The sequence below is a fragment of the Henckelia pumila genome, chromosome 4 (assembly GCF_033568475.1).
Source record: "Henckelia pumila isolate YLH828 chromosome 4, ASM3356847v2, whole genome shotgun sequence".
In the NCBI taxonomy this organism is placed as follows: Eukaryota; Viridiplantae; Streptophyta; class Magnoliopsida; order Lamiales; family Gesneriaceae; genus Henckelia; species Henckelia pumila.
The window spans coordinates 201,723,411-201,736,125 of NC_133123.1; the positions used below are offsets into that span (position 1 = coordinate 201,723,411).

The 12,715-nt window shown below is 39.0% G+C and overlaps 1 protein-coding gene across 4 annotated transcripts; it reads left to right on the top strand.

Moving 5' to 3' along the window:
- Window positions 1-7,788: 7,788 nt before the first annotated feature.
- On the top strand, window positions 7,789-10,108 carry LOC140864725 (uncharacterized). Of its 4 annotated transcripts, none has more exons than XR_012144324.1 (4): window positions 7,789-8,678; window positions 9,040-9,330; window positions 9,513-9,576; window positions 9,727-10,108. XR_012144324.1 is itself a non-coding variant. In XM_073269056.1 (4 exons), the coding sequence occupies exons 2-4, from the start codon at window positions 8,514-8,516 to the stop codon at window positions 9,793-9,795; spliced, it is 525 nt and encodes a 174-aa protein (XP_073125157.1). In that variant the 5' UTR covers window positions 7,789-8,256; window positions 8,498-8,513; the 3' UTR covers window positions 9,796-10,108. The 4 variants fall into 4 exon arrangements, 1 of the variants encoding a protein (XP_073125157.1); XR_012144325.1 differs by having other exon boundaries at window positions 9,131-9,330; XM_073269056.1 differs by lacking the exon at window positions 9,513-9,576 and having other exon boundaries at window positions 7,789-8,256; window positions 8,498-8,678.
- The last annotated feature ends 2,607 nt before the right edge of the window (window positions 10,109-12,715 follow it).

The window sequence follows — 12,715 nt, forward strand, 5'->3', positions numbered from 1 at the left end:
ATTCAATCCACATGTAAGCTATTTTTTCTCAAGAGTTCTCGTGTGTGTGTGATTTGTCAATCTTGTTTATCCTCCTCGCTTTTGATACAATAATGCAACAAGTTTGTTTCACAGATTCATCAATTCCGCTCTTTAGTTTCAAAACACTCTCTACCAAGTTCAACTTTCACTCACCAAGATCAAAAGGACTTTTCAAGATATATCAAAGCTTTTTCATAACATCACTGGATTATGCACCCAGTTTTATTTTAGCCCCATAAATTACCCGCAAACTTAGCTATAACTAAAGATAAGATTCAGATTTCAATCCCCTCGTCTATAGCCCGGATGGAGCATCAACCCCATTTTGTCTGCAAACTTAGCTATGGATTGGTGATTTGGATTTTCAATCCCTTTCCAGGCCTGAATGGAATTGTAAAAAAAAGTTTTTTTTTTCTCTGCTGCTTTTGAAACTTTTTAGCTACTCATTAAAATTGCCTAAATCATTTCTAAGCTCGTATTAGTCTACCTCGGTTTCAAGTATATATCACCAAATTTAAGAATCGAATCATCCAATCCACTCACAAAATCACAAAGCTTCTGTGGTGACCCTGCATGGAATCACCTACTAACTGGCAACTAATAGCATGCATTTAAAATTAATAAAGCAAGAATGCTTAACAGAGTAAAACGTGCGAAAATCCATAATTTACATATCCGCTTAGTAAAACATATCCAGACTTATTGTTGTAGTGATACAACCATAACGAAATGCTTAAAATGCAACTGTCTAAAATATTATACAGCTAAATAAACCCTGATGTATAAAATCCCCTAAAAAGCTCCGGATAGTCCTGCCTCAAGCTACCGGCTCCGTCCATCCTGCGACCTGCCCCGTGGAATAGGGTGTCTAAGATAACAACTAGGACGTGAACTCTAACGCCCAGTACATAAACATGAGTAAACATATATATATGATGCATGCAACATGATGACTGGTAAAGGGTCATCTAGAAAGTCATGCTCAGTACCGGCACCACATGAATGCTGTCACCGCACGGATCAACCTCTGGGTGCAACCACACTCGTCTAGTACACCAGAGTAGTCAGACATACATGTCCCCGCCATCGCGGTACTCTCAGTGACAGACTATCGAGTATAGAGCTGAGCGGCTCTATAATCAGGTATAACAAGGTATAGGCTCAACGTGTATTTGCACATGATATATGAATATAGAAAGCGGTAAAACATACATCATGCCACATAATAATGCCAAATAAATGCAACATATAAACATGTATACTCGCTGAAAATCTCAGTCAATGTGTACGTACCTTTAGGCTAATTTAAGTCTAGTAGGATCCTAGGTTCCAAGCCTATATTCAAAAGTTCACCGTATCATTACACAAGTTCTATAAGCCTTAACTAAACTAATAAGTACTCCCAAAAATTAAATAGATTCTCGGACCATACATTCGTTCGTAGTAAGCCCTTTGGAGTCGCTAGTCCCGAATGACTATAACCACACCTTGGTTATTCCAGAACCTCTATAATAACCGATAGGGCCCTCAAGTGTATATCTCACACTTATGTAACTGAAGAAGGAAACTCGGAATTCGTAATTCAAAATGAATCCGAATGAGCCCTATTTATAGGAAAATTTCCGGTCAAGTTCGGAGCCTCCAAACTCAGGTTCGGATCGTCCGATCCAACTCACTGTCTGCATGCAAGACACGTCGAGTTCGGACCGTCTGATCGCCACTTCGGGTCGTCCGAAGTGTTCTAAATCCGACACTTGTAAAAATCCATGGCTGAGTAATCCTGCCTACTTGGCATAATGGAGTTCGGGCCGTCCGATCCTGGTTTGGACCGTCCGAACGTGCCTTAACTCCAAAGTCAACATGTCCTTCTTTGGAGCCCCCGGCTTGCTGAGTTCGGATCGTCCAAAGTCCTCTTCGGACCGTCCAAACTGGCCAAAATATTGAAAGTCCAATTCTTAATTTTGAAGTCCAATTAAACACCGAAATTGTTTAATTACTAACCCTTAATCATATTTACATATTATTATCTTAAAATGGGTTCTAGGTTACTACATTCTCCCCACCTTTAGGTATTTCGTCCGTGAAATAAAATCTAAAGACAAATCAAGATAACAATACGAAACATCAAACCATGTTTTATTACATCAACTACAATTACGACTTTACATGGTAATCAAAGTACAAAGAAAACAACTCGAGATATTTTGATCGTATACGACTCTCGGTTTCCCAAGTTGCTTTTTCAATGCGTCGGCGCTTCCACTGTACCATTACAAGTGGTATAGTTTTATTCCGAAGAAATTTATCCTTCATGTCTAGGATACAGAGTGGTCATTCAACATACGACAGATCTGGCTCTAGCTGAACGTCAATAGGCTGGATAATATGAGATTCATCAGCTATGTACTGTTGAAGTAACGACACATGAAAAACATCATGTATACTGGAAAGATATGGCGGTAACGCCAAATGATACGCAACATCTTCGATCTTTTCCAGTATCTGGAAAGGCCCAATGAAACGAGGTGATAACTTGTCTTTCACACCGAATCTCATCACCTTCCTGAAAGGTGATACTCGCAAGAACACATATTCACCAGGCTCGAATTGAAGTGACCTGCAGTGAATATTAGCATAACTGGCTTGCCGATCTTGAGAGCTTTAATCCTCCTTTTGATCAAATCTACCTTGTCTACAATCTACTGCACCAACTCGGGACCGTCAACTTGCCGTTCTCCTATCTCATCCCAGAATAACGGAGTACGACATCTTTGACCATACAATGATTTGAAAGGTGCCATATCAATACTACGATGATAACTGTTATTGTAGGCAAATTCGATGAAAGTTAACTGATCCTGCCAAGATAAACCAAAATCCATGACAGAAGAACGTAACATATCCTCCAGCGTACGAATCGTCCGCTTTGACTGCCCATCAATCTCCGAATGATATGCAGTGATTAAACTCAGAGTGGTACCCAATGCCTGCTGAAAACTACACCAGAAACGTGAGGTAAATCGCGGGTCTCTATCACTGACTATGCTCACTGGAATCCCATGTAATCGCACCATCTCCTGGATATATAAGCGTGCCATGAGATCATAAGAATACTCCTGGTTGTAAGGAATAAAATATTCCGATTTGATCAAACGGTCAACAACGACCCAGATACCATCACACTGACGTGAAGTCATAGGCAAGTGGGTGACAAAATCCATAGTTACGTGCTCCTACTTTCATTCGGGAATCTCAAGATTGTGCAGTAATCCACCTGGTTGTCGGTGTTCAGCCTTGACCTGTTAACAACAAGACATCGAGAAACAAATTGATACGCACTTCGCTTCATCCCCTTCCACCAGAATCTAGTTCGCAAGTCCTTATACATTTTCATGCTTTCAGGGTGAACTGATAATCGACTCCTGTGAGCTTGAGAAAGAATATCATTCCTGAGCTCCGCAACATCAGGTACAACCACTCGATTTGATAAGCACAATAAACCATCTTCTTGAAAATGGAATCCAGATGTATTAACTCCATTAGCTAGACGTGCCAAACGCTGAGTCTTAACATCAGATATCTGAGCATCTCTGTTCCAAGAATACAATGCTGGCTCAGATAGAATACTATACAATCGAATCCCATTTCTTCCTTTCTTGTGCTTGAGTGTAAAACTCAGTGAACAGCACTCCTGAATCATATGAGATAATTCACTAGTCTGAAGTGCAGAAAGTCTCACCTGCCGAATCAAAGCATCAGCAGTAAGATTAACATAACCTGGATAATACTTGATCTCGCAGTCATAATATTTTAGTAAGTCCATCCAACGTCTCTGTCGCATATTCAACTCCGCCTGAGTGAATAAATACTTCAAACTCATGTGGTCCGTGAATAAATTTCTCACCAAAAAGATAATACCTCCAGATCTTGAGCGCAAATACAATGGCGGCTAACTCGAGATCATGCACTGGATAATTATTCTCATGCGTCTTCAACTGTCAAGAAGCATAGGAATAACATGTCCATGCTGTGTTAGAACACATCCTAGCCCCTGACCAGAGGCATCCACACAGCTCGTGAAAGGACTCCTCACAATCTGAGGACCAAATGAAGGCAACATCTTTCCATGTAAGCTGAGTCAAAGGGCTGGCCAACTGTGCAAAATTATTGATGAACCGACGGTAATAACCCGTTAGACCCAAGAAACTTCGAATCTCAGCAACCGTCATCGAACGAGACCAGTTCAGCACTATCTCTATCTTACTAGGATCAACAGATATTCCTTCACTAGAAATCACATGACCGAGAAACACTACCCGATCAAGCCAAAATTCACACTTACTCAATTTTGCATACAACTTCTTATCTCGTAACGTCTGCAATACAATCCTCAGATACTGTGCATGCTCATCCTTGTCATGAGAATAGACAAGAATATCATCAAAGAATACGATGACGAATCTATCCAGATATTCTCGAAATACCTGATTCATTAGATTCATAAAGACTGCCGTTGCATTCGTCAAACCGAATGGAATCACCAAAAATTCATAATGCCCGTATCTGGTTCTAAAATTAGTCGTAGAAATATCTGAGTCTCATACCCGCATCTGGTGGTATCCCGATCTCAGATCTATCTTGGAGTAGACAGAATACCCTGTAATTGATCGAACAGATCATCAATCCGCGGCAAAGGATACTTATTCTTGATGGTGACACGATTCAACTTCTTGTAATCAATACATAATCACATCGATCCATCCTTCTTCTTGACAAACAACACAGTTGCTCCCCACGGAGAAACACTCGGATGAATATATCCTTTATCAAGCAGATCCTGCAACTGCTGCTTCAATTCCCTCATCTCTGGCGGAGCCAGACGATAAGGTGCTCGGGATATAGGCGTAGTTTCTGGTACTAGATCAATACCAAATTCAACCTCTCGAACCGGAGGAAAATCAGGAATCTCATCAGGGAATACATCAGGAAACTCGCTGACAACTGGTAACTGATCAATATCTGGACTACTCATGTACATATCAACTGCATAAATGAGGTAGCCCTCCCCACCTGACTCTAAGACATGACATTCCTTCATAGCCGAAACGAGTGGCATCGGAGGTCGCGCACCCTCATCGTAAAAGTACCATCTCTCACCCTCAACAGGATGAAACTGTACCAGACGCTGATAACAATCCACAGTAGCGTGATACAATGGCAGTATATCTATTCCCAAGATACAATCAAAATCTTCCATCGCTAATATCATCAGATTAGCCGATAACACATGACCCTCAAACTCTAGAAGGCAACCCATCACTAGACGCTTAGTTACTACCTCCTGCTCCAACGGATTAGATACAACTAAATCCATATCTAATGATACATAAGATAATCTATGTCTCTTAACAAAGAGACTAGAAATAAAGGAATGCGATGCTCCAGTATCAATTAAAACAAGTGTAGGAATACCATATAGTAAAAAGGTACCTGCCAACATGCGATCGCTTCCCTCAGTAACCTGTTTCTGAGACAGAGCAAATACCTGCCCCTGAGTCTGTGGACGGTAACCAGAAGAACTCTGTGGTGCTGGTTGCTGACTTTGAAAAGTAGAAGCCTGAGATCCAACCTGTGATCACGATCCACTCGTAGAACCCATACGCTGAGAACAATATCTCCACAGATGTCCCTGCTCACCACAAATATAACATGCACCAGTGGCCTTCCGACATGAAGCTGCAGGATGCTTCCCACCAAAATGACTACAAAACTCCTCCTCCTTCTTCTTCTTCCCAAAAAGGAACGTACCTCGAGCGCCACGAGAACCAGATGAAGTAGTAGTAGAAGAAGACATAGGTCCAGATTGCACAAGAGATTGAGCCATAGGCCCAAGAGATCCACTAGGCTGTCCTAAAATCATCACCAGTGCCCGCCTATTGCTGTTCTCCATTTGAGGGCAATGGTTCACCAAAGTCTCATAAGATATCGGATCATCACAGATGACAACTTGTTAATAGATACCTTGATTCAAGCCTTGCAGAAAGATATCATAATTTGATGCATCACTGCCACTGATATGAGGACTGAAAGGTAGCAGATCAAGAAATCATTGCTGATATTGATCAATAATCATTGATCCTTGACTCAGAGTCAGCAACTCCATCAATTGTGCCTGACGAACTGCTGGAGGGAAATACAGTTTCTGAAACTGCTGACAGAAATCCCCCCAAGTCACCCGTCCTCTCTCCGTACGTGCCTGAGTAGCTTTGGAATCCCACCATAAGCGTGCTCGATCATCTAGAACAAATTCTAGAACTTCCAGTTTCTGCTCTTCAGTGAAATCGAAAGCTCGAAAAGCACTCTCGAGTTTGGACATCCAACCTCTTGCTTGTTCAGGATTTTCGCCACCCAATAAAGGCTTCGGTCTTACTTGCATAAACTTATTGATAGTGTAGCGGCGTCTACCCTCATGAGGACGATGTCGATCATCATGATGGCGATGGTGACGATGCTGATGACCACCTTCCTGGCCAACACTACCATGGCTCTCATCACCTCTTCATGCCATATCCTGAAAATATTTGCACATTTAAAATCCCGAATGCACAAAATTCAAGACTAGACTAAATCCCAAGTTCTAATCCCAAAATCTAAGCATGCTCTGATACCAAAAATGTAGTAACCCTGCATGAAATCACCTACTAACTGACAACTAATATCATGCATTTAAACTTAATAAAGCAAGAATGCTTAACAGAGTAAAATGTGCGAAAATCCATAATTTACATATCCGCTTAGTAAAACATATCCAGGCTTATTGTTGTAGTGATACAACCATAACGAAATGCTTAAAATACAACAGTCTAAAACATTATACAGCTAAATAAACCCTGCTATATAAAATCCCCTGAAAAGCTCCGGATAGTCCTGCCTCGAGCTACCGGCTCCGTCCATCATGCGACCTGCCCCGTGGAATATATATATATATATATATATATATATATATATATATATGATGCATGCAACATGATGACTGGTAAAGGATAATCTAGAAAGTCATGCTCAGTACCGGTGCCACATGAGTGCTGCCACCGCACGGATCAACCTCTGGGTGCAACCACACTCGTCTAGTACACCAAAGTAGTCAGACATACATGTCCCCACCATCGCGGTACTCTCAGTGACAGACTATCGAGTATAGAGCTGAGCGGCTCTATAATCAGGTATAACAAGGTATAGGCTCAACGTATACGTGCACATGAGATATGAATATAAAAAGCGGTAAAACATACATCATGCGACATAATAATGCCAAATAAATGCAACATATAAACACTACAACAAATTTGATGTACAACAACATCTAAACGACAACGGTTTTGTTAAAAAATCGTTGTCTCATGAGCTTTCACAACGGATTTATTAAAATCCGTTGTCGTTTGCCTTATTTTGTTAAAGAACGACAACAGATTATGACCTACGACAACGGATTTTAAAATACATTGTCTATTAGCGCTTTTTTTATGGCATACGACAACGGATTATGGCCTACGACAACGGATTTTAAAATTCGTTATCTATTAGCGCTTTTTTTTATGACCTACGACAACGGATTTTAAAATTCGTTGTCTTTGAGCGCGTTTTTTTATGGCCTACGACAACGAATTCTACAAAACCGTTGTATTATTATTTTACATATTAATAAAATTAATTTTTTTTTAAAATATGTTATAATAACTATTATAACTTAAAGAGAAACACACTTTTCATTCTTCTCTTTTGATCTCTCGTTTTCTCTCCTCACCGTCAATTACCAAACCCTAGCCGCCATAGCACTCAGATCGAAAGCGATTCAGAAGAAGGATCGATGATGGCTCCTCTCTTATTTATATATAATAATCAAAAGACCCAGATTCGGAGGACACGAGTGAGTACACAGACTCACCCACGGCGAAAAGAAGGAAGAAACGAGAAGGAGGGAGCGGCTGAGAAGGAAGCAGCGGCACCGCCGCATTGGGAGACATAGGGACCACAATCTCGAAGAGCGCTTCGATGATAGCTGAGGCGATGCAGTCACGGGAGGAAGCAGAAGGAAGAAGACACAGAGAAGTGTTGGGTTTGCGTGAAAGGAAACTGCAAATCGAGGAATCGAAGGCAGATATCAAAAGACAAGACATGAGTAATCTGTTGGACGCCACTAACAAGCTCGCAGATTCTATTCAAGCTCTGCTTCGGGTAACAAAAATCAAGAAAGCGGGTGTTCTTAATTGATTATTATTATTATTATTATTATTATGAAAATTAACCCCTATAACTCCGATAGTTTGATGTGGCACATGGACCTCAAGCCTCACGCCTTCGGCGACTTCTCCATAGCTGTGGTTCAGGCCAATTCCAGCCTCGAGGATCAAGCGGGTGTTTTAATTTGCTCGTCTATCTCATGAATTGAACCCTTGATTTTATTTTGCTTATTCAGGTTTTGATTTGGAGCAATGCAATCTCTGTTCGGGAAGATTCGATTTATGTCGCGTCTAAGGGTCGACAATCTGAAAAATGTTGACTTGAGGACAGTATGTTTTGAGTCCAAATTCCTGTCGAATTTGGATAATCAGGCGCCGCGATTCGATCAGCTTCATTCCAGCTCGGCATTCTTCTTGGTATGTGCTGATTATTGATATACTCGTCAGTGCTCGCTGAATGTTGATTGTCCTTTCATGTCGTTTATTGGAGTTGTATTCCTAGAGTTATTCATTTGGTCGATTCAGTAAAGTATAAATCCATAAGTTTGCAAGATGGGCATTATGACGCTGCCAGCTTAGTATAATTAGAATGTGAGCCTTGGATACAAAAATCGAGGTTAATTTATTCATTGGACCAAATTGACTGAGTATGGTATTATATCGTGTAAATCTAGTGTCTTTGATGTATTTGAGCTGTCTATTATTTTTCTTTTTAATTTCATGATATGGTCGAAATTATTCCGTAGTGGCTACATTCTTTTCTCGATACAAACTGCAGATAGTTGATAAAGAAGCAGTTGAAGATGTGAAATCAAAATTGCCTCATCTTTCCACTCACAAGATCAGATTTTTTCAACTCCATTTTGCAGAACCCTTGAATATTTCCATGGCTAAGAGTTTTCCTTCATCAGTGACTTTACTGAAATGCGGCCGAAGTGAAGAGATTGAGAAACAAAAACCAATCTTTGATCCTCACAAAATTGACTCCAAGGTGGTTGAGGAAATGGCTTATGATGCTCTGGTATGGAGTTCTCTCCGTGGGCTTCTTGTCGGGGACAGGAATTCAAAGGTTGAAATTGAGTAAAGAGCTGACAGTATAATCACCCCCTCCCTCCGCATTATCCTTTTTTGTTTACTTGAACTCGTATAAGTTATCTTTTAAAATTTTTTTATAGTGTCATTAATTGGTATTAATCTGGGAAAAACGTTCTTGTTCTGATTTCCCATAGTCTTTTGGTGAAATTTTTGCAGTGAATTGTGAAGCTAGTATCTGATCGTCTTGCTTTTAGGTGTAAAGTTTAATCATTCATGCCGGGTATTTTTAGCTATTTTAGTTCAATGCCTCTATATGTTTCTTATTGAATTTCTCTCTGAAGTCGAAGACTCGAATATGCAAACATCTTTTGGTGTTAATTCTTCGCTGAATCTTTAGTTGGTTTTAGTTATAATGTTTATGAATTTGCAGAGATCAGGAACAATTCCCGGTGTTGGCCTGGTTCATGCTCCAATATCTTTGCTGCCTCCCATTTCCTGAAAGCTGCTGGAAACAAGCTTGTGAAGTTGCTCCGATTTTCAATGAACTCATTGACCGTGTGAGCTTGGATGGGAAATTCCTACAGGATTCACTCTCTAGGTTGAAACATTCCTGCTCACAGTTCTTTGTGTATCCATCCATTCATTCACCATTTACCGACAACTGATGGATGAATCAAATGCATATTTAGTGATGTGGGTTGCCATAATGTTTAAAGTGATTGTGTGCCCTAATTGACCCTTAACATGATTTTGTTAAATTTTGGCTGAATCGAGTAATGCAAAATTTGATCTTTTATGTGTTTCTTTTTCCATTTCTTTTTTTTTTTCACAGCTGCACTTATTGCATTGCTCACCTTTTTTTTTTTAGAACCAAAAAATTCGATGCTTTTACATCTAGACTCCTGGATATTCATGCCACGATGTTAGATGCCAACAAGATAGAGGTATTTTCTTGTTTGGATTTACTTCATACGAAACTAATTGAACTACGTTTGTTATGACTTATAATGATATTTGTTTAGAATTATGTTACTGTTTTAGATTGAAAATTTTGTGGAAAAGAAGATTGAGGTAAATTGTTCTATTCGAAAAGTAGAGGGTAAAAACTAATCCAACAGGGTTAGTTGGAAAAAATAATTACTCTATTAAAGATTGTAAATTAACATTCTCAGTTCATTCAAGTTCTTTCTGTTAGTTGAAAAGAATTACTCTATTAAAGATTGTACATTAACATTCTCAGTTCGTCCAAATTCTTTCTGCTATTTTAATTTTAATTTATTTGGTTAAGTTCACATAGTTATAATGTAAAATAGTTTAATGGTTACTGATAACTTGATTAAATGTTATTTTTGTGTCGCAAATTTATAGGCTGCTAATCTTTTTCCTTTATCCATTCAAGTAATAGACTTATTTAATTTTTTCAGAACTTATGTTTCCTTATCCATGATGCCACCATAGGAACAGTAAGCAATGAAAACCCCTGGTGTTGTGGAAGTACTATTAGAACTCGAACGTCAAGTGAACTTAAAATTTAAAATGTCTATCCTCAACTTATATTTGGTGAACATAAACTAATTTTTCCTTGCACTTTATTAAAATATTCATATCTCACGGCTCAACTTTATTTTGTCTATATTATCGCAATCTCTAAACTAATTTTGATTATATCTCTTGCTGGCCTTAAATGAAGTAGATGGTATTTGTGGGGACCCGGGTTGCTAATCTCATCTTAGGGCAATTAACGATTAATAAACAATTAATCGATCAATAAAAGAATATTCAAACCAAGAGCTAATTTTTTTTTTTTTTTTTTTAAAACTGAGCACCTCGCTCGATCGGGTAAACTCACCCGATCGAGCGAGCAAGAAAATCCTGCTCTCGGTTTTGAATCCATATTGGTCTCGCTCGATCGGTGAAAATCACCCGATCGAGCGAGCAAAACTCACTTCTCGGCTTTGGAAAATCACAGGCCGCGCTCGATCCGCAAAAGTCACCCGATCGAGCGGGTTCCAAATTCTGGAAATTCTGCTGCAACTTAATGCTGTCAAACTTGGAATATAAAGACATCTAGTCTTATACAAGCTACAAAATAATATACATGCATTGACATATAAATCCTAACTCATAAATACATCAATTCATGAATATAAATTAGGATTTACCAAATAGAAACATGTACAAAATTCTTTGTCTTCTAACATGTTTACCAAATAATAATTACATGTCATTTGCTTAAAACCCAAATCACCACATGCTATCTCTCTTCTCAAGCTATCCAAGCCAACTCTAGCTTGATCATGCCCCAACCTGATGCAATGCACACATAAAAACAAAGCAACAGTCGGATAACTCCGGTGAGAATAAATCTCAGTATGAAAGACATGCATATACATCATGAAAGCATATGAAATCTATATGCTATAAAACTCTAAAACCATAAAACATGTAATAACATGTAGATCATAGAATCATCATCGACTCTTAAACTCTTAAAGCATAATGATTCATCTAAAGCAATAGCACATATTCATATCTAGAATAGCGTATCACAACATGCTAGCATTTATATCTGCATAATCTAAACCATAGCAATCTCTAGGTTAATGCATAAATGCAATGCATGTACTATCAAATCTGATACCAATAAGCTTAGTTCTTGGGATCCCGGGGAATAAAATCTTCAACAAACACTAACTCACCCAATCGAGGTGAAGTTGAATACTTCATTTCCCCTGACTTTGGTGCAACTATAGTGAGTCTTCTGGCTCTGGATATAAATCTATATTCCGTGCCATGAGTCATCTGACTCTGGAAGTAAATCTACATTCCATGCCACTCAACTACAGTTCTTCAAACGTCATATGCACTCTAGGCCATTCTGCCCTCTGTGCTATTCAAGGTAGGGTTCAAGATGAATGCAACATAATCTGTATGCATTAATCAAATAAATAATGATAAACATTTTGAACACATAAGTCAATATTCATAGCAACAAAAACAAGTAAATCACATAAGAGCACTTAAACAACTAAGTATGTGATTTCAGGATAACTCGAAAACCACCACGTTCTCGAGTTGTTCTACCTGGCAAGAATAATGTCAACTCATACCTTTCATCGCGATTCAAACATCTTGAATCTGTTGCCAATGCTGAGTATCTCAAAGCTAGCCAAATCAGTCATACAATGCTGCTCATTTCAATCAGTGCTACTTGAAGGTAGTCTTGCTTCAACTTCAACACTTCAAGTCATTCGAACTCGAACTCGTCGATTCGACTTCGATTATCTTCAATTCAAATCTGAAATAGATTATACCATATCTAAAAATCAAGTTCCAATCTGAATCGATGATTCTTTAGAGCTTATTCAATTCAAATCTTGCTAAGACAATCAGAATTCAAACCGACGTCGCAACTATTC